Raw genomic sequence first — 24,929 nt, 5'->3', positions numbered from 1 at the left:
ATTGTTTCGTCATTGATGTCAAACTTGCTACTTGCAGGAATGGCAATTTCTTTAGTGATCCAAATACTATCAATTGGTTGATTGACAAGGAGGAGGCAAATAAGGTTGAAGTTATGATGTTGTAATGAAGTATAAGGATCAGCCAAGCTATTGATGAAATAGTGTACTGATGACATACTCTAAGACACAGAGAATGGGCACACTGAAACATATCAAAGATGTAAGGTTTAAGCTAAGTCATTTGTAAAGCCCAACTAGGTCCATTAGAGATAGGGAGCTGAGAAAGCTAATAGGTGTTGAACAGATTCCTAGTTGAAGTTGAGCAAGTGTCGAGTGAACTTCAAATGCCAAGCAGATACAAGTGCCAAGTAAAATCAAGTGTCGAGTAAAATCGAGTGTTGAGTACAATCAAGTGCCGAGTAAAATCAAGTGCTAAGTAAAATCAAAGTGCCGAACAAATACAAGTGTCGAGTAACACAGAGATGCCAAGCATCAGTAAACCAATAGTGCCAAGTTGCTACATTATTTTGAAAATCAAAGATTCACCAGATCTAAGCTGACAAGGTTGTTATCTTGAATTCTATGAATTAAATAGATGATAAGAATGATGAGTTGGTGGCACAGAACACGATGTAGAACATTTTTGAAGATTAGAACTAGACTCTAGAAAAAGTTTCTAAACAAGAGTAAGATAGAGGGTAGATACATTGTATCCTACCTAATCCATTTGAAACCCTAAAGTTGGAAAGGGAGAATTGAGCATTAAAGGCAATCCAGATTTCTATTTAAGGAGTCATAAAGTCACGAAGTAAAGAGAGAGAGGAGGTCAAGTATGAAAGCATAAGTGCTAGAGAAGGTGCTAAGGAGAAAAAGAGCATATTTACTCTACTTCAATAGATGACCACAGATATGGATGCATTGGTATGATGAGTAAGAAGACTCAAGGAGACGAAGCTTGAGATGTCAAGCTGTAAGAACTGAAGTGATTAAAAGCAACAAAAGGATTGAACTGAAGAGTGATCTAAAATTTGCAAAGCATGTTGTAAGTTGTATCAGATCAACAATCCATTATTGTTACTCTCTAGCAATTGTAATAGATAGTTTAAATCCTATGGACTTAGGTTGCTTTAATAGCCATGTTGTAAATCCTTTAACAGGGTGACATTCCAAGTGAATGTTCTAAAGTCCTTTGATCAGGCCCATTCCTAATAGTATGGTGAAATCCTCTAACAAGGTCACATTTAATAGTGTGTTGTAAGCCTTTAATAGGGTAGGCTTTTAATAAGGCATCACTTTAGAAGAGTGAAAATCAAGTAGCATGTTACTGGTGGTTTTTCCCAAATTGGGTTTCCACGTAAATCACTGTGTCATGTGTTGATCTTGCATGTTTTATTCCTGGATGTTGATTTACTGTAATTTGTTGATTGATTTCAGTTTGGATGGAAGAAAATTTTATGGATTCATTATAAGTAGTGAAAAAGTATTATTAGGGCATTTGGACCTTGGATAATTGATTCACCTCCCCCCCCCCTGTCAGTTATTCTAAAGAATTCTAACATAAAATATAAACAAGCTTTCAAACTCTATGTAGCTTGGCACTTGAATGAAATACCTTTGATCGATGAGATTTATGCTAAATCACTATTGAAAGAGGTTGAAATCTACTTGGAACACTGGACTCTCAACTATGAAGTCACTCTGCTCTTTTCTTCTCCTTTGCTTCTGGTTTGCGATGAAGAAAAGTGATTAAAATTGTGATAATATACCCTATTTCCATCCCATTAAATTGTCAACTACACACTTGGCTTCTGAAGGATTTTTCAACTCGCCATCAACCATCAACTCGATCACTGTTAGCAACTCGACATGCATTGGGGCTTTTACTCGGCATCTAAGGATGACTTAGCAGTAACTTCAAATTTTGACTTAGCATCTTTGCTTATGCTGATTTCTCCTTTGTAGTACTTCTTTGTCTTGAGACTGATGTATGATATAACTTTGTATATTAGTCCCATACACCTATTCATACTTAGTTTGATGGAGTGTGATCACTTTTTCCATTAGGTGAAGTGATCTGTGCACTTGATGTGCTACACTCATCTTTCTTCTTCCATGCGTTATTCATTTTTCCTTTTATTTGCTCAACATCAATATTTTCTTTTGCTTTGTTGGCTTCATTTTTTGATGCCTTTGACATTGTAGGACAATTTTTGCTTATATGACTAGTCTTCAAGCAACTGAAACAAGTGGTTTGACTCAACCATCTACTATAGATTCATTTGAAGTGTTTCCTTATACAATTTTCATGGATATGTCCATATTCTTTACAATAATGGTAGCTATACTTGGTGTTGTAATCCCAATAGTAATGTTTTTTATTTCCTCTTGTATTTGCTAGTTGATTTGATGTCCACTTAGGCTTTGATCTTCATTCAAAGGTTCTATGTCCATACTTCTTGCAATTGTAACAATGACCCTCAAATCTTGGTGTCCTGATAGTCCTAGTTCTGCATTCGTGTGCTTGATGACCTTGCTTCTTACACTTATGATAGTAGCTTGCACTCTTCACCTTATCATGTTGATGAGCATTGTTGCTTCTACATACATTAGAAGTATGTTCCTTCTTACCACAGAAATGATAGGTAGGTTTGGTGTTCTTACCTTTGTTATTCCTTTCTTCAGCAGTCTTGGATGACTCTCCTTCTTCATTGCTGGTATATCCTAGTCCTTTAGTGTCATGGCTGGACCTTGGGGATTTCACTAACTGCTCAAAGTACTTAATGGCTTCATTAGGTTTCTTGTAGCTTTCTACTCTTACCTTTTCTCTCTTTAATTCATTCTGCAATTGTTTGTTTTACATCTTTAGTGGAGAGATCTCAATTTCCTTCATATTCAGATCATGGTGAGCATTCATCATTTGGTTAATGTATCTAGCTGCATGTTTGATAGTCTTTCAAATTCAATTTTCTTTTCTTCCAATCTACTTGTAAGATTTCTCTTGTCATCTTCTATCATGATTTTTTATTCAATGGATCTTTTCTTTTGTTCAATGATTTCACATAACATTATGGCTTGTGATTCATGTTCCACCTTAAGAGATCTCATTTATTCTACTTGAGCTTTGTTTTTCTCCATTAGTTCTGTTATTGCTGCATCAAAATCTTTAGAATCTCCATTGGCAAACACTTATGTGGTATCAATCTTGTTGTATTTTGTATCATTTTCAGCTATGGCTATCTCCTTCCTTCTTTTCAAGGATTTTCTTAGTTCCTCCCTGGCTTCCTATACCTTGAGTAGAGCTAGTTGTACATCAATCACCTGATTGTCAATAATCTTCCCAAGTTCGAACACTTCCATCTTTAGACCTTTTTCTCCAAGCTATTAGATTTCTCCTTGTGAGAACTTTGGCTTTGATACCAATTGTTAGAATATTCAAATGAGAAGAATGCTTCTGAGAGGGGGGGGTGGGGTGGGTTTAATCAAAATTATTACACCTTGTCTATTAGAATGTTTTAACTAAAAGTAAATTGCATGCATGTAAATATATGAGATAAACATAAAGTAAACACTTGCATCAACAACATATAACAGTAGAACTTGGTAACCCAAAAACCCTCCAAGAATAAGAAGGTGAAACTGCAGTGGAAATGATACCCACAAAATCACTATAGTAATAATGTTTAACCACTTCTGATGGTTTTCCCTGTGAAAGGCCTACCCTATTAAAGGCTTTACACTGTGTCAATAGTGACCTGGTTAGAGGATTTACAAAAACTTATTAAGTGTCACCTTGTTAAAGGATTTAGTCACCTCTTTAAGGATCTACAACCTAGCTGTTAACCTAACCCATCAATATAGGATTTCCTTTCTAATACAATTGCTAGAGAGTATTACGTATAATAAACCTAATAAATTACAATCCTTGATTTCTAAATTTAGGCACTTGATCTGCTCTCTCTGATCTTGATTCTCTAAAATTTGATATCTCTTTGTATCTCTTGCTTTGTATTGATTAGCTAGATATCTGATTGCTGCACACTTTCTTTAATTCTTCATCATCCTAAATTCCACTATATTTTCCCTTTCTGCTCTTTCATCCATTCCATTTACAATGAGATTTCATCTTCCTTATAAAGACATTCAATGACCTAGGGTTAGGTATGGATCTACTACGATCCATATTGAATCTCTATTTCCCACTCATTTCTTGCACATTTGTTATTGGTTGCATGCCTTCTTCATTTTTGTTATTAGTTACATGCAGATTGCATAGGAGAAATAAAAGATTTGATCTTATCTATTAGATCCATCGAGATTCATCATAAGTTGGCCATAAAAATGGTTTACATTTGAGTTTGTGAAGTTGCAAACTCATATGCTGATCCTAGGTTACTCAACACTTACTAATTTTTGATGCTCAATACCAACTATAACTTAGCTCCTGTAGCATTCCTATCTTGCTCGACAGCATATGTGACTTAGCACCTAAATATCACTCTGCACTTGGATCATGCTCAACACCTAAAGTCACTCAGCACCTGATTCTTCACTCGGCACTTGATCTTCACTCGGCACCTAAAAGTTGCTTAGCACCTGAAGATCGCTCAGCACCTGATGGATTTTCTGACTTAGCAGAAGTTGTGGTTCGGCATACATAATGTACTCAGCTTCAATGTAGAAAGTGGTTAAGTGTGTTGGCACTCAAATGCCAAAACCATTCTAAGACTAACAAATGATTGGAAAGTTGCAGTATGTTGTACATACTAGATTAGACATTACATTAGCTATTGGGATAGTAGCAAGATTTTCTGCTAATCCAAGAGAAAATCACCTTATGGTAGTGAAGAGAATAATGAGGTATCTGAAAAGAACAGATGACTTTAGCTTATACTACAAGAGGAGTAAAAAATTTGAGTTGAATGCCTAAACTAATGTAGATTGGGGAGGATATATTGATGATAGGAAAAGAGCCAGTGGAGGAGCACTCTTCTTAGGAGAGAGACTAGTCACTTGGACTAGCAAGAAGCAAAGTTATACCTCGCAGTCCATAGCTAAAGCTGAGTATGTTGCATCTGCCATCAATTTACTAGCATTGTGTGGATTAAGCACCTATTAATAGGAATGAAGGAGGAGATAGCTGAGTCAGTGATACTATATTGTGATAACGCAAGTACCATCAATATATCTAAGAATCCTATGATGCATGCAAAAACCAAGCACATTACAATCAAGTATCACTATATAAGAGAACTGGTGGAAGACAAACAAGTGAAGATGGAATATATTAACTCAAAAGAAAAAATTGTTGATATCTTCACAAAACCATTACCTAAAGATTCTTTTGAGTATCTTAGAGGTAATCTAGGGGTAAAGCCCCTATCCCAAGCTATTTAAACAACAATAGAATTTTCCCGCATCAATAAGTGTGGATTGCTGAAATAATGTAAATTGTTGTAGAGGATACCAAAGTGCTGAAATTAAAAATTAGTCACAAGCATGGTGACAAAGGAAGAAATTAAAAGATGCAAAGTCTACATCTACATATTCAAATATTCTAAGTCTTTGGCATTTTTGCCAAAGAGGGAGAAATAGCAAAAATTGATCAACAACTGATCAACAATAGAAGATCAGAAAGAAAAAATGCAAAAATTGATCAAATTGATGATAAAAGGGAGTTAGATCAATCAGAGAAATAGAGGATTAGATGTACAGAGGGAGAATGAAAACAATAGCTAAGAGGGATAAGCAAAAGGAAGGAAATTAGGATGACAGATCTACGAGGAAGCAGATCAGAAGTATTAGTAGGTACAAGAAAAAAGGGAGATATGAAAGTCAATATGTTTTCTTTTTGCCATATTAGCATTATGGTAACTTGGTTAATTAGCTTGGTTAATTGATCAATTTGGTTTTCCATCAATGCCAAAGAGGGAGATTGTTGAACTATGATTGAAAAGATCATTGTTGAAGAATGATGAAAAAAGACGTTATTGATATAGAATGTTTTCAATCATTATTTTCTCATTGATGTCAAACATAGTATTTGTTGGAATGACAACTACTTATATGTTCCAAGCACTATCACCTAGTTGATTAATAAGGAGGAGTTAATCAATAAGATGTAACAAAAGCACCTAAGGGAAAGGTTGAGTTATGATGTTGTAATTAAGTACAAGGATCAGTTAAGAAATTAGTAAAATAATGTATTGTTAACATATTTGAAGATACAAAGGTTGGTCACACTTAGAAACATTAGAAGAATAAGTTTTCACAAGGTTGTCTGCAAAGCCTGACTAAATTCATTAATGGGTGCTGAGCAAGTTAGTTCATGCTGAGCATATTTTTCAGATAGTGCTAAGAAAATGCAAAATCTAGTGTGTGCCAAGTGAAAATGTTTAGGTGTCGAGCAAACAGTTGGAGTCGAGCAAAGTTTAGATGCTGAGCAGTGAAAACATAGTTGGTGCTGAGCATCAATAAAATTTAGTGGATTTCGAGTGAATCCACAGAAGGTGTTGAGTAACATAGTATGCGCTGAGCACCAGTATTTCAATAATGTCAGGTTGCTACATTATTTGAAACGTCAAAGAGTCACCAAATATGAGCCTATAAGGTTGATACATTGAATTTTGTGAATCAGATGGAAGAAAAGAATGACAAGTTGGTGTCATAGAAATTTATGTTAACTATTTTTAGGTGAATACAAGTGGATTTCACATGATGTTTCTAGAAGAAACAAATTGGAGTAAAAGTTACATCATATATTTCCAAATCAATTCAAACCCAATTATGAGCAAGAAGAACAAAGAAAGAATTGCATTCCAAACTTCTACTTAAGAAGTTATGGGTCAAAGAATCTAGATGAGAGTGGTTAGAGTGTTTTGCTAGTGGAGTGTGAAGTAGAAGGCATAGTGAGGAAGAATAGAGCAAAGAAACTCTACTTCGATTAGTGACCATAGGAAGGAGATTGCATTAGCTCAATGAGCAAGAAGACTCAAGGAGAAAAATCTTGAAAGAATGACAAGCTATCAGAACTGCAAAGATAGAAAGCCAAGAAAATTTGCAAGTTGAATTGTGATCTGAAATCTATAAGGTTAAGTTGTAAGGTGTATCAGGTCAAAAGCCCTTAATTGGTACTCTCTTACAATTGTATCAGTTGAGAAAGATCCTATTGACTTAGGTTGGCCTAACAACCATTAGTAAATCATTTAATAGGGTCACATCTAATAGTGTGTTGTAGTCTTTAATAGGGTTGACCTCTAACAGGGCATCACTTCATAAGGGTGAGAAACAAGGTAGCATGTTACTGGTGGTTTTTCTCAAATTGGGTTTCCATGTAAATCATTTTATTATGTGTTGATCTTATGAGTTTGATTTCTGCATATTGATTTATTAGTAACTTGCTAGGATGAAGATTTAAGTTTGGATGCTTGGTAGTTTGAATGGGCTCACTATAACTAGTGACAAAGTTTGATTAGGCATTTTTGGACCTTGAATAATTGATTCACACCCCCTATCCACACCCCCTCACCTCCCGGCCCCCCTTCACCCCGCCTCCCACCCACAGTTATTCTAAAGTATTTCTAACAAAGTCCAACGAGAGAAAGGAATGGGGAAAGAGCATGGGATTACGGGGGGAGAGAGAGAGAGAGAGAGTAGGGGTTGCTATTTCTTTATGTGATTTCTAATAGCATGTACATGCCTATAGTTTGCACATGCTATGGATAATCTCATAGCCCACACGCACTATGGTTTGGGCTCCACAAATCTAAGCTCAGGCCACAGCACATGCATGCTATTGGATATTTTGAAAAAAATGGTGTCATTTTTTTTGGCACCACAACTTGATGCATTTTTCCCTCAAGGTCATTTGAATATTGACCAATCATCAATAATAAATCTTAAATGACATATATACAAAATATGAGTCAAAATAATATGTTCTAAACAAACCACAAACTAGATACAAGAATGCCATCATGTATTGAACCTAGTGACCAATTTATCAAAGGCTCCAAAACCTATCCTAAAATATAAGGGGCAAGAATATTGTAGGAGAGCTTTACCATCCTATTACAAAACTGGTAAGCTTCCTCGGAATCTTTCTTGACATGAAAGGTACCTAGTTCAACATCAAAATAGTCTAAACAAGTAAAACTAAAAGGAGGGTAATGGTATAGTTCAGCAACAAAATATCTCTCCAAATAAGATAAAATCATTTCATTGAAACATATCTCAATCAATAAGTATAAGAATGAATCATAATGAGATTTCCATTTAATTAGGCATATAATGTAACTCAAAATGCATGGTTATTAAGAAAACTACAATTTTCTTATAATTCACTATTTCAGCATTTACCAATTGAGACACACATAGTGAGACTCATTACATAGTCTATTGACAACTACACAATTGAATTTCATTTGAAATTTTCATATATAAAGCAAGTAAGCTTTGAGAGCCTGCCACAACAATATATTCACAAAAAAACTTAGTTTACAAGGAAGAAGATTACCAATTCAAATGTTTCAAATTAATAAACGTTTGGCATTTTCTAACCACAAAACATCATAATCTTGTGATTTCCATGGATCATACAAAAACTAGTAATATCATATGAACAATTTGAATTGGAATAGAATAACAAAAGATGGAAAAGACACGGAATATTATCATTTTACAACTCCCTATCTTCCACACAACTTCCAACCTTATAATTTATCGTCACAGATTGAGTAATAAATAATTGGAGCACATGATTCCACGATTCTTAATATATATTTACTGAGAGTCTACAGTTAGTTAACTAAGGACTTCTTGCTTCTGGCAAGAGAAATCAAATATACAGTTTGCCTTTCGTGATCCAGTTCAACAACAAATCAGTATGCATTTTAGTTTCTTGAAAGTGAATTTCTGTATTCTCTTCACACTCAGCACTATGTTTGCTAATAGAGCTGTATATCGGTTCAATAATAATCACAATCCAGTTAACCATGTGGATACCCAAAATCAACTACACAGTTTCATGACAGGGGTGACGACATCATAAGTTTCCAATTAAAATAAAACAGCATCTGGGGGGTTTTAACCAATAAGAAGGTAGAAGTACTCATTGCAAATTTACCAATTATTCGCCATGATACCATATTCCAAGGCATGCGTAGGTAATATACGCTATCGGTTTTGACCAGTTTCCTGTTTAAGTTAGAAATTTAATATCGAAGTCCAGTATGAGAACAGAATCGGCTAGCTACCGAGTGACACACAGGCAGAATTTGTCATTCATGGTAAGGACAGTTGCTTAGCATGTTCCTACGTGATCCTCAAGCATTTCAGTACGGGCTTAGTGTTGAACACGTCCTTCTAGTGTATTTACAGAACCTTGGTAGCGAAAAACCATGTGTTTATGTGACCACCAAAGTTTCTACACATCGTTTTGCATTGATTTGTTTTAAGAAGACATTCGATGCCATACACCTCTTAACGCATTCAGGCAGAAACAATAAAAGAACAACATTATTGGAAGTTTCACTTATTGCGTTTGAATGTTAAGGATTCACTTCGAAGGTTCTAATAAATTCTACCTAAGTAGACACGATTTATGTGGCATTCTCGGTTGACTCACTCAGCCGCATGGTACAAGAGAAAGAAAGCACCGTTTTTGTTGAAGATGATATTTGAAGAACAGCTAGATCCTTCGTTCAGTGTTTCATGGAGAGGTGGATTAGACACTGGCATGGTCCAACGACTATATAGGGGTGAAGCAGGTTTCCAACATAATTCCTTATATCAATATTCTCGCGCGAAGGGTGTTTGTTAATGCTTCCAGTCCAAATAACTAATTTATTACATTCCCAATGAAGATTCGTTGATACAATGCATAAATTTCTCAACATGGGTATAAAAAAATATATATATATTATAACAAGAGGAGAACCTGGAGAATGCGCTGGTTGTCAACTCTGTTCCAAATCGCTGTCAGTTCTCCCCACTTTCAGCCGCCTCCAGCCGTCTCCCTTCTCAAGTTTTCATGGATTTTGAATATGTATAACTGACCCATATTTGTTTTTATGTTCCGATTGAAATGAAATCACATTAACCGTACTATCATGTAATTAGTTTGCCTAAGTCTGAATTATTCAGTCAGGGTTGGGCATATATCCAATTTCTATTAATCTACGTGGAAATAAATATTTCGAGAAATTCAGCATGTGCAAGGGCGGGTTGTGACACTAAATCTACATGCTTTGTTGTGATTAATTGAATTCATTCATTTTCAATTTTCTCAATTTTCTTCTACTTCATTTATCCAACTTTTCACGTATTTCCCGAGCTGGATCGGTGTATGATTCGCTGCCAAATTTCAAGAGACGCCTGAAAAACGGTATTGGTTGGGTTAAGCATTAATTGGGTTAAAAAGAACTAGAATAATGGTAAAAGAAAACATTTGACGCAAATAAAGGTTAAGAAGAAACACTTGCAGTACAAAACAGTTTGTGTTCAAAATGAATTAGATGTGTCACAGGGATATTATGTTCTACTCTGCCATGCCAGTAGAATTGAAGAACTCAAATGATTTCAAGCAAAAGCCTTGAGTTCTAAGAAGAATAACCTGTCTTTCCTTGGTCAAAAGGATATTTCCAAAATTCATAAGACACAAATATTTTTTTTTATAAGTAGTCTGTGGCAATCAAAGGCCACTGAAGAAACATTCAAGAGTATTGGGACTAAACCTTAAAAGCTAACTCATTATAGAACATGTTTCAGTTCATCTCCTTTTATGCTTTAAGGCGTAGCATAGCATCAATGCCATCAGCTCAGGGTGCAACCTGTCCAAAACACACCAAATGGAAGCTAATCAAAACGTCATCTTTCAATTAACCTCACAATATCATGAACTCTAATTCTCTATTCCTAAAAGCGCTACCGAGAATAACAATTGGATGATTTGTTAAACTTGTATAATCATTTATTAAACTTCTACCAACAAGAAAATAAATCATTTGCCGAATGCTATCTTTTGAGGTCGATGGGTTCTCCTTTACGTTTAATCTTATGCTAAACTTACCGCTCTTCGCGCAGCTTATGTCTGACTTCATAATAAGGGAGCAGCTAATCGATGGTTACAATGATTCTTACTGACGAAGTTCGTTCAGCATTGATTCTTGCTCTGATATCATCCCAGAAATCGTCGTCTTTGTCTAACCCATCCTTTTTATCCCCACTGTAGTAGAACTTCCTTAGTTTTGTCAAGCACTCTATCCCCTTTGGAACATTATTCACTTTCGGGCAATGTCCCACATAGAGCTCCTCCAGGACGGCCATCGTTCCATTATCCAAATCCGGCAGCTTCATTAAGTTAGAGAAATTCATAATATTCAGAAAGCGTAGCTTCGGAAACCCATATGGCTTTTCGAACACTTCTGGTAGATTCTGACAACTTTTATTAACATCCAATGTCAACTTTTCCAAGTTAGGCAATGCTTGTAATTCCGGATAATTCCTACAGTCACAATTTTCTAAGGAGAGTTGCACCAGATCAGTCAGATGGCATACCCAGCTCGGCACGGCGAAATTCTTGAGTTTAAGTGTTTGCAGATAATGCATGGCGGATAAGTTCGGCGGCTGAGCTGATGCATCAGATAAAGTAGATTTAACTAATAGATGGCGCATCTGCAGTGGGTGAGAAAAGGTTTCGTCTTGCAAACTCTTCAACTGCGTTTCATTCTTAACCTCTATGCTTAACTCTTGAAGACTGGTTAACTTTGCAAAATCCTTCAACATTAGGAATCCATCTTCTTCAACAGAGAGCCTCAGGTGCCTCGATCTCAGTACCCGCAAATCCACAAGCTCTGATATTCCTTTCGGCATACGACTTAGCAGCTCATCTTTGCAACCATTTATTTTGAGATGCCGGAGAGATTTTAGTTTATTAATCCACTTTGGTAGACTTTTTAAGTCCTCGCAGAGAGAAAGGTCCAGAAAGAGCAAACTCTTAAGACTTCTCACACATGTTGGTACCGTTTTAATTCCTGTCCGCGATAGATTTAATAGATTGAGAACTCTTAGCTTTCGAACACAATGAGGCAATGTGGATATCTTAGTATTGCTCAAGTCAAGAACCCTTAATGATCTGATACGACTGAGGAATTTCTTCTCAATCTTTTCAATGGCAGTTTCAGACAATGAAAGAGCCCGAAGAGACCTTGGACAAGTTCTGCTTTGTACAGTGGCCATTTTCTGAATATCTTCCTTGTGCAAGAAAATTCTTTTCGCAGATCCAAAGGAATCATTAGGATCAAATTTGCATTGGCGTTCTTTAGATATATCAATTGCCATATCGCGCAGCAAGTCATGGATCGTGCAATGTTTGTCTAGATGCTCATCCTCCTCTACTTCAAGCAAGCATAGGTTGGCCAACTTATAAATATAGTGCCAGCCTACCTCGAACTGATCATATTCTCCTTTGGGAATGAATCCTTCCGCAATCCAGAGATTGATGAGGTATTCCGGAACTATCTTGTCATCCTCGGGAAAGAAGGACAAATAAGAGAAACAGAGCCTAAGAGGTTGAGACAAGGAATCATAACTCAGTCTGAGAATCTTCTTAACTACGAAACTGCTTGGATCAATCTCTTCCTTAGGATTAGCAACCTCCAGCTGATTTAATTTTGTTCTCCACTGACTTTTCTGCGTGCAACCGTAGAGAGAAGTGCCTATTATCTTGAGAGCCAATGGTAAGCCCCCGCATTTCTTTACTACTTCACGAGCTATCTTATCAAGGTGTCGTGGGGGATTACCTCGGAAAGCATGAGCACAGAACAGCTGACAACTCTCATCCTTTGACAAGAGCTTCATTTTGTAAAGGCGAGCGCCAAAATTGTGGCAAATTTCCTCGCTTCTGGTTGTGACCACGACTTTACATTGGCTGTCAGCCCCAACTGGAAGACCGAGGCTCTCAATGATATTAATCTCTCCGTCTGTACTCCAGACGTCATCGAGCACGATGAGAGACCTTTCATCTTGCAAGTTTTGACTAATAGAGTCCGCTTGGATATTGTTTGCATTTTCCATCTGCGACAATAAATTAACCTTTAAAAATTCAATAGAGTATGACTGTGAGATGGAGAGCCAGATCTTATGCTTATAGTGCTCTTTGATTCTGTGAAAAACATTTCTGGCAAGAAATGTCTTTCCTGCTCCGCCTGTCCCCACAATGGCATTGACTCGAACATCAGGTTCCTCTATTCTCCTTTTAAGTTCCTCAACCTTGTCCTCAATACCTACAGGGTGTGATTCGCTGGGCAGGCAACTGTTTTCCTGCCTCGCTGCGCCACTTCCGAGTGGGTGTCCACACAGGGACACCGCTAAATCACGGAGATTCTTCAGCTTCACGCCATCTTCCGTGATGGATCTGATTCGTTCGTTGAGCTTTTGAATTCTTTTTGCAATTCTATAGCGGAAAATTAATTCACGAGGATCGCAAAGACAAAACTGAGTTACATTGCTAGTATACAGAGGACGAATATCATACTCTTGCAGAATGTCCTCCGCATCCCATGAAACGTCCCGAATGCGGTGCAGCCAATTTTTCACCAGATCGTCTTCACCAGCCATTGAATTCGCCTCTGCTAGAAAAACTGGTATGCCTGTGAGCTGCTTCAACCAGTTAAAGTCCTCGGTGAGGTTTGAAAGCAGCGTTATTTCTCGAGATGCTTTATCAATGATCATCGCAGTGAGATTTGTAACAACAGATTCTGCAATTGCAATATCCATTATTAATGTGTGGCAGGAAAAGATCTCCCAAGCTCGTATATTTGCCCAATAACCACAGATTGAAGTTGCTTATCAATTCGTTAAAACAACTTCATCTGAATGTTTTATGACAGAATAGAACTGCAACCTAGAAAGCAAAACAGTAGCGTTCCGTAGCATTTTTGTTTTCCGTTAATATATGTCCTTCTCTGAAAATAAAAATATTATGTTCTAAAACAGAGTATTGAAGGGCTAATTTAAGATGTCAACATGACTCCACCAGTAATTAAATACTTCATTAGAATTCTTTGTAAATTAATCAATTCGTAGTGGACTTCACGTCGTTATAGTTATTAGCTCATGTATTGTGACAGTTATAATCACAGTTTAAAGATACAAGTCTAATTAGATATTATTGATAAATTACAAGTCTACTTTATCAATCATCGCAGTGAGATTTTGAACAACAGATCCTGCAATTGCAAGTTCCATTATTTATATGTGGCCCGAAAAGATCTCTCAAGCTCATATAACCACATATCCAAGTTGCTTAATAATTCGTTAAAAAAGCACTTGAGCATAGGATCTGAATGTTTTATGGCAGAATAGGGGAGAGGACCTACTACTTGAATACCTTAACTTCATGTTTATCAAAATCTTATGTGGAAATCTCAAATCACTCACAATTTTCTACAGAGCTTATAACTAAGGTTTCAAATCAACATCATCAATTATGATGCCACATAAGCATGTTTTTTGCCAAGTTGTCCAAAATAGCCCAAATAAAAAGTGAGACCATTGGTCGTGCAAAAGGGATACCCATAATTGCACCACCAATGTGGCATCACATCATTGGCTATTTAGAATAAAGAGTACATTTTCATTCAATTTTGGGTAATCATCATTGTACTAACAACTTTGAAGTCATAAGTATTGGTGCAATATTGTCAAAAAAATTGGACATTAACACATTAAGCATAGATATCAAGTAAACAATTTCTATCACAACCTTTGGAACCTGTTCAACTACTGGGTCCTCTCCCCTAGCACCACCACATCAAAAGAAAAACAATTCCATTTCTATAGGATTTTTGTTTCCAATTAATAAAGCACTTTTCTAAAAATAAGAATATTATGTTCACAAAAATTATTGAAGGGATAATTGAATATGTCGACATGACACAACCAATTGACAAATATTTCTCCATAGAAATTATTTTTGAGTTAATCAAATTCATAGTGGATTTATCGTTGTTAAAGATATTAACTCATGTATCGTGGTAGTTATAGTCACATTTTGAAGATGTCTATTTAGATTTTATTGATATAGATTACTTTTGATTATATTTGTAAAATGGAAAATTTGTCTAAAGTTAATATAATTATCATCAACGTCCTTCAAGTTCAAGTTGGGTATTATTAGGTGAAGAAACAAAGAAAATTATTATAATAAAATTTTATCTTCTTAAATAAATAAAAATGAGAAAAATATTTATTAAATAAATTATTTTTTATCAGATAATATGCTATGTGTGTATGTTTATGTACATACATATTAACTTAGCTTCTAAGAATATTCAATGATAAACTTCAACTTATATAAAATAATTCTTTCCTAGACATTTTTATATTCATTTATTTAATCTTACATTATGAAATATCTATAGAATAAAATAAGGAAATTATTTTTAGTGCCATCTATATATAATTAAATTAAGGTTGGAAAAATAATTTAAAAGGAATTGAGAATATTAGAAGCTCTATATTGAATGATTACAAAGAAAGTATGCACTTGATGAGGTTATTGAGTTCATTCCATAATGAAGTTGTACAACACTCACAAGGGTGCCCAAGTACACACAATGGATAAGTTTTCACCTCTATAATACTAATTCACAATCACTAAGGGGGCTCAAATAATTAGAGAATGTAAGTATCATTTTATTTGATAACACTGAGGGTGCATACACCCTTCCTACAAAAAGATTTATTTGAGCCTCCTATCAAAAGATTAATATCTATTGTAATCATGGGGCAAGTTTTTGCAAAGAACATGGTACAAGCCTCACAAGAAGGGTTAAATAGTAAAATTATTAACAAGACATATGCAAAACCTTACGTGCACATTATGATTGAGTCAAATATTTATGTCAAATTTGACTTGTAATATGCAAGCCTTATTACAAAAGAAGTCCAAATCAGAACCCTGGAATTAACCTCCAAAGATTATTTTTACAATTGTCCTATAAATAAAATCAAAATGCCTCAATATATAGCCCATGAGGAAAAGTGTGTTGGCCAAGACATATGACAATTTCCAAGAACAAGAAAATGGAATATAGATACATGGGTTAGGATACAAATTATAAAGATCTACATGCCATGTTGTAGAAATACCACATGTATTAAAAGCAATAGATTAGTCAAATATTATAGATAATTGTGATATGCGCTGCAAAACTTCATCCATTGAAAATTACCATAGAGATCGAACCACTCATCTAACTAAAAGAACAAGAAGAGAATAGACCAGCCCAAAATGTAAGATAGCTCCATTGAGAAGTATTTGCATAAAATGTTAACCATGACACAAAAAGAATGATGTCTAGAATTAACATTTAAATTTGAAACTACATATGATTCACACAAATGAAAACCCTCTATTTGGGAAACAAAAATATGACTAAAAGGAAAAATATATTTAGGTGATGCAAGATTACCAAAGGATAATCCTACATTAGAAACCCCCAATAAGAATGACATATTCCATAAGAGGAACATATGAATAGCTTATAATATTAAAAACATAAATCACGTGCTCATTTTTATATCTAAATATTCTCTTTATTTGTAATTTTCTTTCTCTACAAATATTATTTGTCTTATGTCAAATCCATTAGCTTATAGATGCAGGAGCATCCTAGGTGTAAGAACAATCTTGCATCGCCCAAAAACATTTGTATTTAGTCTTTTCTATTTTAATAAGGATTAGATAGACAAGTTGGTTACTATTTATGGGAACTTGTTATTTTTAGTAAGTTTATCATATATGCTTAGAATATTCTCATTTTCTATAGGATGGTTCATTTTAAAGTTGTAAGCCTACCATAAAAATCTCATTGCACAAGCATAAGTATCAAAGAAGTTATTATAGATTTTCAGTAGAAAAATTTGCTAAAAAATCATTAGGCTCACCATCAGAGACTTTAGAGTGCCAACATGAGGTTTGAATACTCGATGGAAGGATGCTAGCATGGTTCCAAGCATGTAGATTAGGAGCTTAGCCCTATGTATTAAGTTTGAGCATCTAGAACCTTCCCAGGTGACATACAACTTCCTATTTAAGAAAGGCTCAAACATTGTCTAGGATGGCTTTGGGTGATAGTTGGCAGCTTGTCTTGTAGATTGTTATAATGAAGGCACCCATATAGGTTAGCATATTGTACTTATGAATTTTGTATTTGTAGTGTAAATAAGAAGTCCACATTTTTTCTCACATTTTTTGTTATTTCTAAGTTTATGTTATAAGCTCATGGTATTAAGGGGAGCACAGTACATCAAGTGGTATCAGAGCTAGAGTTCTTGAGTGCGTGGACAAATCAGTGTCTATGAGGTAGTTCACAACAGGACTATAGTTTGGGCTAAGTATGTTGATAGATCACCAATTGTGAGGCAATTTGCACTAGGATTTTAGTGGAAGCACAAAAAATCCCTGCACAAAGAGAGCATCGCAAATGAGCTGTAGGTGTTACACTCGAGGGTTTTCAAGCCCTCCAAAGACAAATGCAAGCATTGCAAGAATAAATGCATAGAAGAATGAATCTTCCCATAAGAGATGAAAGTGAGGATGAGGATGAAGTAGAAGAAAATGCCAAAGAAGAGGCAATTCTAAATCTAGAGGAAGATAGGCTTTTTAGGGCCATCTCCAAGATTGGAAAATGACCTAAGTTTGAGGTTCCTACATTTTCAGGAAATCTTAAGCAAGAGGAACTAATCAATTGGATCAATGAACTAGAGGAGTGCTTTGAGTATGAAGATATTGATGTTTCTGATAGGGTCAAGTTTGTGAAGGAAAAACTAAAGGGACATGTAAAGATCTAGTGGTAGGAGGTTTGGTTGCAGCAAAATAGAAAGGGATAGGGCAAAATCACCAAATGAGATTGGATGAAAGATAAACTAAAGCAACAATTCATTCTCATGGATTAGGAGTTTGATCTATTGAAGAAAATGCAATGGTTGAAGTGAGTGGGAAAATTTGTTCAAGAGTATATTGAAGAGTTCTACCAAGTTCTCATTAGAACTAACCATGTAGAAGTTGATGAGGAGAAAGTCATCCATTATCTTAATGGGTTAAGGCAAAGAATTCAAGATGAGCTAAGTTTGGTTCAAATGGGTAGTATTGAGGAGGCATACCAGTTTGCCCTAAGAGTTGAGGAGAATCTGAGCAAGAAGTTTCACAATAAGAATAGGGAAAGAGGTCATGGTGGAAGATCTGGTGGATGATCTTATGGTGGTCATAATGATGATCAAAAGAACAAGGATGAGGCTAGAAGTAATAGTCAGAACCAAAGGGGAAACAATTTCAATCATTTCCACGATAAAAAAAATAGAGATCAGAGAGGAAGAGGTAGAGGATAAGGATATGGAAGAGGAGACATCTGTGAAAAATGTTTTCACTACGGAGAAGAAGGGCATAGAGAATTTGAATGTACCCAGTGCTGAGGAAGGATAGATTAATGAATAGAAGGTTAGGTGAGAGTTGCACATGTTGATGAAAATGCCAGATACTCACATTCTAAAGATGTTGAAAGAGGAGAAGTCCTAGTTAACCAAAGATTCTTGCTGAGTGGTGAGAATGAACCTGAATAAAGAAGGATCTTGTTTGGCATAAGTTGTACATGTGAAGATAAGTGTTGTGATGTGATCATTGATGGTGGAAGTACTAACAATCTAGTGTCAGAAACAATGGTCACCAAGTTGAAGCTAAAAAGGTAGAAACACCTGCATTCATACCATATTTCTTGGGTAAAAGATGACCATAAGATCATGGTCAATGAGCAATGCTTAGTGAAGTTCAAGATTGGAAGCTATTAGAATGGAGTACTATGTGATATCATACATATGGACATATGTCATATGTTGTTGGGTAGGGTGTGAAAGTTTGACAACATGTTGTACATGATGGGCGAGCAAATACCAACACTCTAACTAAGGATGGAGTAAAACATAAGTTGAAGTCATTGAAGGATAAAGAAGAAAAGGTATGTAGTGCTGCCAAGATATGTTTTGTTTATGGAAAAGAGTTTTTTAAAGGTATGAAGCATGAACATATGTATTTTTCTATGATTCCTAAAGATAGTAAAGAAGAAGTAGAGGAGGTAATTGTAGAAGTTGCAAATATGTTGAGAGAGTTTTCTGATATAGTATCAGATAATGTACTTGAAGGATTGCCCCTAGTGAGGAAGATCAGTCACTAGATAGATTTTGTTCCAAGAGTCAGTTTGCCAAAGAAGGCAGTGCACAGAATGACACCAGTAGAAAGTGAAGAGATAAAGAGGAAAGTTCATGAGTTGTTGTAGAAGGGGTTGATTCAAGAGAGTCTGAGTCCATGTGTTGTACCATTAGTATTAGCACCAATAAAGAATGCAGAATGGACGACACGTATAGATTCTCATGCTATGAACAAGATCAAAATAAAGTATAGATTTACATTGCCAAGGATGGATGATATTATGGATTGTTTGAGTGGAGCTAAGTATTTCACAAAGATAGATCTGAAGAGTGGGTACCATCATATTCATATCAGAGAAGATGATGAGTGGAAAACTACTTTCAAGACAAGGGAAGGACTATATGAGTGGTTAGTCATTCCTTTTGGGCTAACCAATGCACTAAGCACTTTCATGGGGCTCATGAATGAGGTACTACAGGAGTTTCTTGGTAATTTTTCCATTGTTTACCTAGATGATATATTGGTCTTTAGTAAGACATTAGAGGAGCATTTGATTCATATTCGCAAGGTGTTTGATGTGTTGAGGAAAGAAAATTTGTTGATAAACCTGAAGAAGTGCAGCTTTGTAAAAGAAAGAGTTGGTGTACCTAGGATTTGTAGTCTCAGGAGAAGGCCTAAAAATGGACCCAAAGAAAGTAAAGGCTATCCTTGAATGGCCTACTCCAAGGAGTGTGACAAAGGTAAGATCTTTTCATGGATTGGCTACATTTTAGAGAAAGTTCATAAGAAGTTTTAGCAATATTTGTGGACCCTTGACTAAAACAATGAGAGGGAATAGGAAAGAGTTCAAGTGGACTGTAGGAGCAGATAAGAGTTTTAATATATTGAAACAAAAAGTTACTAAGTAACCTATTTTAGCATTTCCTAATTTTAACAAGGTGTTTCAAGTAGACTGTGATGCTAGTGGTACTGCAATAGGAGCATTTTTGAGCCAGGAAGGTAGACCTATTGCTTATTTTAGTGAGAAGTTGAATGATGCAAAAAGAAAATATTCTATTTATGATTAAGAATTTTATGCTATATTTCAAGCATTGAAGAACTATAGACACTATCTTCTTCCTAAAGAGGTTTTTTTATATACTGATCATCAAGCTTTGCAATATTTGAATAGTCAAGAAAAATTGAACCAAAGACATTTAAATATGGTTGAGTTTTTGCAAAGTTATACATTTGTTTTGAAACACAAGAGTGGGAAGTCTAACAAAGTTGTAGATGCTCTTAGTAGAAGACAACTTTTGCTAATAGAAATGTAGATAGAGGTGGTTGGGTTCAAGGAACTAAACACATTGTATCTAGATGATCTTGATTTTGGTGAAGTGTAGAAGGCTTGTATAGAACCAGTTACACTTGACAGGACAAATTCATTGGATTTCATTATCCAAGATAATATGTTGTTCAAAAGAAGCCAATTGTGCATTCCCAAAAGTTCAATGAGAGAGAATCTCATCAAGGAGAAGCATAGTGGAGGATTTGTTGGACATTTTGGTAGAGATAAAACCATAGCTTTGGTTGTTGAAAATTATTACTAGCTACAATTGCAAAAAGATACGATGAAATTTGTAAAAAGTTGCAAAGTATGTCAGATGGAAAAAGGAGTGAAGCAGAATACAGGGTTGCATCAACCATTATCTGTACTAGAGAAACCATGGTAGGATATCGGCATGGATTTTTTTCTTGGATTACTGAGGACACAACAAGGGCATGATTCTATTTTTGTAGTGGTTGATAGGTTTTCAAAGATGGTACATTTTATTCCTTGCAAGAAGACTACTGATGCTTTTTATGTAGCAGCATTGTTTTTCAGAGAAGTGATGAGATTACGTGGTCTACCAAAAAGTACAGTTTTAGATAAAGATACAATTTTTTTTGGGTATTTTTGGCATATATTATGGGAGAAGTTGAAGATAGATTTGAGGTTTACTTCATCACATCGTCCATAGGCTAATGGGTAGACAATAGCTACAAGTCACAGTTTGGGAAACTTGTTGAGATGCTTGGTTGGAGATAAACCAAAATGGATGGGATATGATTTTCCCACAAGAAAAATTTGAATATAATAATTCTATCAATAGGAGTATTGGTAAATCACCATTCTAGATTATAAATGGGAGTAGTCCCAAAAATTCTTCTAAACTAAAATAGTTGAATAAAGGAGAGATAAGTAGTGATGAAGCAAAAGATTTTACCAAACATTTGAAGAACATCCATGAGGAGCTAAGGAAGCACATTATAAAGATGAATACTATTGGATACAATTGTCCAATTGTGTGTTGTCTTTGATGTTACACAAATTTCATATCAATTATTTGTCAGTATCTACCAAGCTTAGTTGGTCAGCGAGATAATTTTTAGTGTCTACTGAGCATTCTAGGACATTACTCTGCATAGATAGTGTCTACTGAGATCACTCAGGCGTTGAAGGTACATGTGCTAGAAAGTAGTAATAACTGAGCTTTCATGGTTAAAAAAGTAAATTTAGTGTTTATCGAGTTCACTCAGTCTCCAAAGGATTTTGGAGAGTTCATAGTGTTAACTGAGCTTCTATTAGTTAACACAGGAAACCATTTTAGGATCAATGTTTGGCGAGCAGGGTTGGCCAATGAAGGATTTTGTTAATTTGAAGAATAAAGCTTAATTGTTTTAAGTATTAATTCCAGCCAATTAAGGTAATGATTATTGGTGATTGTAACTTGTAAATGAGCTAACTTGATAATCTAAATAATATATATGAAGGGTCAAGTTGAGAATTCTAAGTGTGTATGAGAGAGCATGCAAGTAGATTGATTGTTTGAGAAGAAAATTGTGAGTGAACTTTGAAGGATGGTTAGATATCCTTGAGGAGAAGCCAAGTTATATTTGATCAGGAAGGATCTAGTGAAGTGGAACTAATATCTATAATCAACCAATTAAGTTGCATCTCATTCAGGTCATTTTATTGTTAATTTCTTATCATTGTAGTAGTGATTCAAAAATCTCTTAAAAGAGTTGGTATAACAACCAAGTGTAAATCTTCTAGCAAGGTGACAGTTCTATTGAATTGTTCTAAAGAGCTCTAACAAGTCCACTCCTAATAGGGTGATTAAATCCTCTAATAGGGTCACACGTTATAGTGCATTTTGTAACCTTTAATAGGGTTGGCTCCTAATACGGTTCACTTCAGAAGAGTGAAAATCAGTAGCTAGTTACGTGTTGGTTTTTTTCATATTGGATTTCCATGTTAAATCTAGTGTCTCATGTGTTCGTGTTATTTCTTTTATTCTTTTTATGAATATTTAAGTTAACATACACTGCATTTACCAAGTTATAGCATTTTAAGTATGTTTATCGAGTGACAGCAGTAAATAGTTATCAGACATCTAAGGGATATATGGATTTTTTTTTGTGAAAACTGATTCACCCCCCCCCCCAATTAGTGCATATATATTTGCAACAATTAATATCAGAGCTTATGGTGCTTGTAGGAAGGGTTTCAAGGACCTAAGCTAAAGATCAAGATGTCTTAGAAGAGAGAAATTTCAAGGCTTAATAGAGATAACTTTTCGGCATGGTAGGAACTTATGAGACTTCATCTAGCTTCTATTGTTGATTCAAGATACAAATATCTTGATGAAGAATATGTAGCTCCTATTGGAACATTATCTGTTGGAGACATTGCAGAGAAAAAGAACCATAACACCATGATGATAGACATTGCATCAGCTCTTAGCTATGGAGAATTTGATGAGATCAAAGACTACAAAAATGCTCATGAAATGTGGAATAAGCTAAAGGAAATCTATGGTGGTGATGACAATGTAAGGAGAGCCAAAGCAGAAAGCCTAAGAGGACAATTTGATCAAATGAGAATGAGAGAGGATGAAAACATTGCAAAATATGTTGAAAGGATCAAAGCAAGTGTTAATGCAATTAGAGCTTCTGTAGGAGAAATCAAAGAAGAAATTTTTATAAGTAAAGTTCTCAGAGCATTACTTCCTATTTATGTAATTATAATATCTACTATTCAAGAGAGGAGATGTGAGGAAAATCACATGATAACTTTGGATACCATAGTGGGAAGATTGATAGCTTTTGAGCTAGACAATTATGACAATTATTTTCCATCTTCCAACAATATTGATTTTGCATTTGAGGCCAAACTTTCACTTAAGGAAAAAGGCAAGAAAATAAAGGACAGTCAATTAGAAAGTGAAGAAGAATTAGAAAAACGTTCTGATAGTGATCTTGAAGTTGTTGAAGCATTACTTGCAAGGAAATATTCTAAAGGCAGAGGAAAATACAAAGGTAAAGTTCCCTTAATTTATTTTTCATGTGAAAAAATTGGTCATATTGTAGCTAGGTGCTCAAACAAACAAAGCAAGAATGAGAAGAAAGGTCACAAGTGCAATGGTAAGAAGGATTTCAAAAATCACAAATCATTCAAGGATAAAGGTAAGAAAACATGTTTTATGGCTAAGGATTCTGATATTAGTGAGGATGAAATTATTTACATTGTTGTGAAAGATGAATTTGATAATGTTGAAGAAGAAGATAAGATGACACTTATCTCTCATATGAGCAAAAATGATACATGGATCATAGATAATGGATGTTCACATCATATGACTGGTGAGAAAAAAAAGTTTGAACACTTTGAAGACTATGATGGTGTTAGTGTACGATTTGGAAACAATGAACCTTGTCGTATAAAAGGAAGAGGTAGAATCTCATTAACCAAAGAACTTGTATGTGATAATGCATATCAGGTTAAAGGACTAAAGCATAATCTATTGAGTGTGACATAGCTAATCAATATTGGATTCAAGGTGAAATTCATGCATGGCATAGCAAGACTATTGGATGACAAAGGAAAACTAATTGGATCAGATAAAAAAATAAAAGGTATTTTTTTTTATCTTGATCTTAGTGAGTGCTCATGTTTTATTGCTCAAATTGAAGAAAGTTGGTTATGGCATATAAGTTTGTGTCATGTAAATTTTGATAACATGGTCAAAAAAAGAAAATTTAGGAAAGTAAGAGGGATTCCTAGTTTGAAAAACCTAATGCTGGTCCATGAAAGAATTGCTAGATTGGTAAAATGGGAAAGACTATCTTTAAAAGTTAAAAAAAAATTAGTCTCAAAATATTTTGGAAATTGTGTATACTGATTTGTGTGGATCTATTAGAGTAGAAAGCTATATTGGAGAAAAATTATTTATTCTTTTTGTTGATGACTACTCTAGAATGATGATTGTTATGTATCTAAGAGACAAGTCAAAAAAATTTGAGAAGTTCAAATGGTATTTAGCAAGATTAGAAAAGGAAACAAGGAAAAGATTGAAATGCTTGAGATCAGATAGAGGTGGTGAATTCATCTCCCATGAATTCAATAACTTGTGCATTGAAAGAGAAATCAAAAGACAAGTATCAGCTCTAGGAACTCTCGAACAGAATGGAATAGCTGAAAGGAGGAATACATCTACCACAGATTGTGCAAGGACTCTAATGATTGAAAAAAATATTGCTATCAAATATTGGAAGGAAGCTATCAACACTGCAGTTCATACCTTAAATTGACTACAATTGAAGAAGGACTCATTTAAAACCCCCTATGAGTTATGGTATGGCTATAAACCTAATGTAAGTTACCTGAAATTATTTGGAAGTAAATGTTAAATCTTGAAAGAAT

General features: G+C 35.1%; 1 protein-coding gene across 1 annotated transcript; it reads right to left on the bottom strand.

Annotated features, from left to right (window-relative positions):
• Positions 1-11,109: 11,109 nt before the first annotated feature.
• On the bottom strand, positions 11,110-13,773 carry LOC149546392 (putative disease resistance protein RGA3). Its single transcript, XM_089793967.1, has one exon. It carries the CDS (start codon positions 13,771-13,773, stop codon positions 11,110-11,112), a length of 2,664 nt encoding a protein of 887 aa, XP_089650093.1.
• Positions 13,774-24,929: the final 11,156 nt, after the last annotated feature.

The sequence above is a fragment of the Cupressus sempervirens genome, chromosome 7 (genome assembly GCF_028749045.1).
Source record: "Cupressus sempervirens isolate cs-2001-9-10 chromosome 7, ASM2874904v1, whole genome shotgun sequence".
NCBI classification, from domain to species: Eukaryota; Viridiplantae; Streptophyta; class Pinopsida; order Cupressales; family Cupressaceae; genus Cupressus; species Cupressus sempervirens.
The sequence above is the reverse complement of the archived record's forward strand: the minus strand, read 5'-3'. Positions and strand labels throughout refer to the sequence as shown.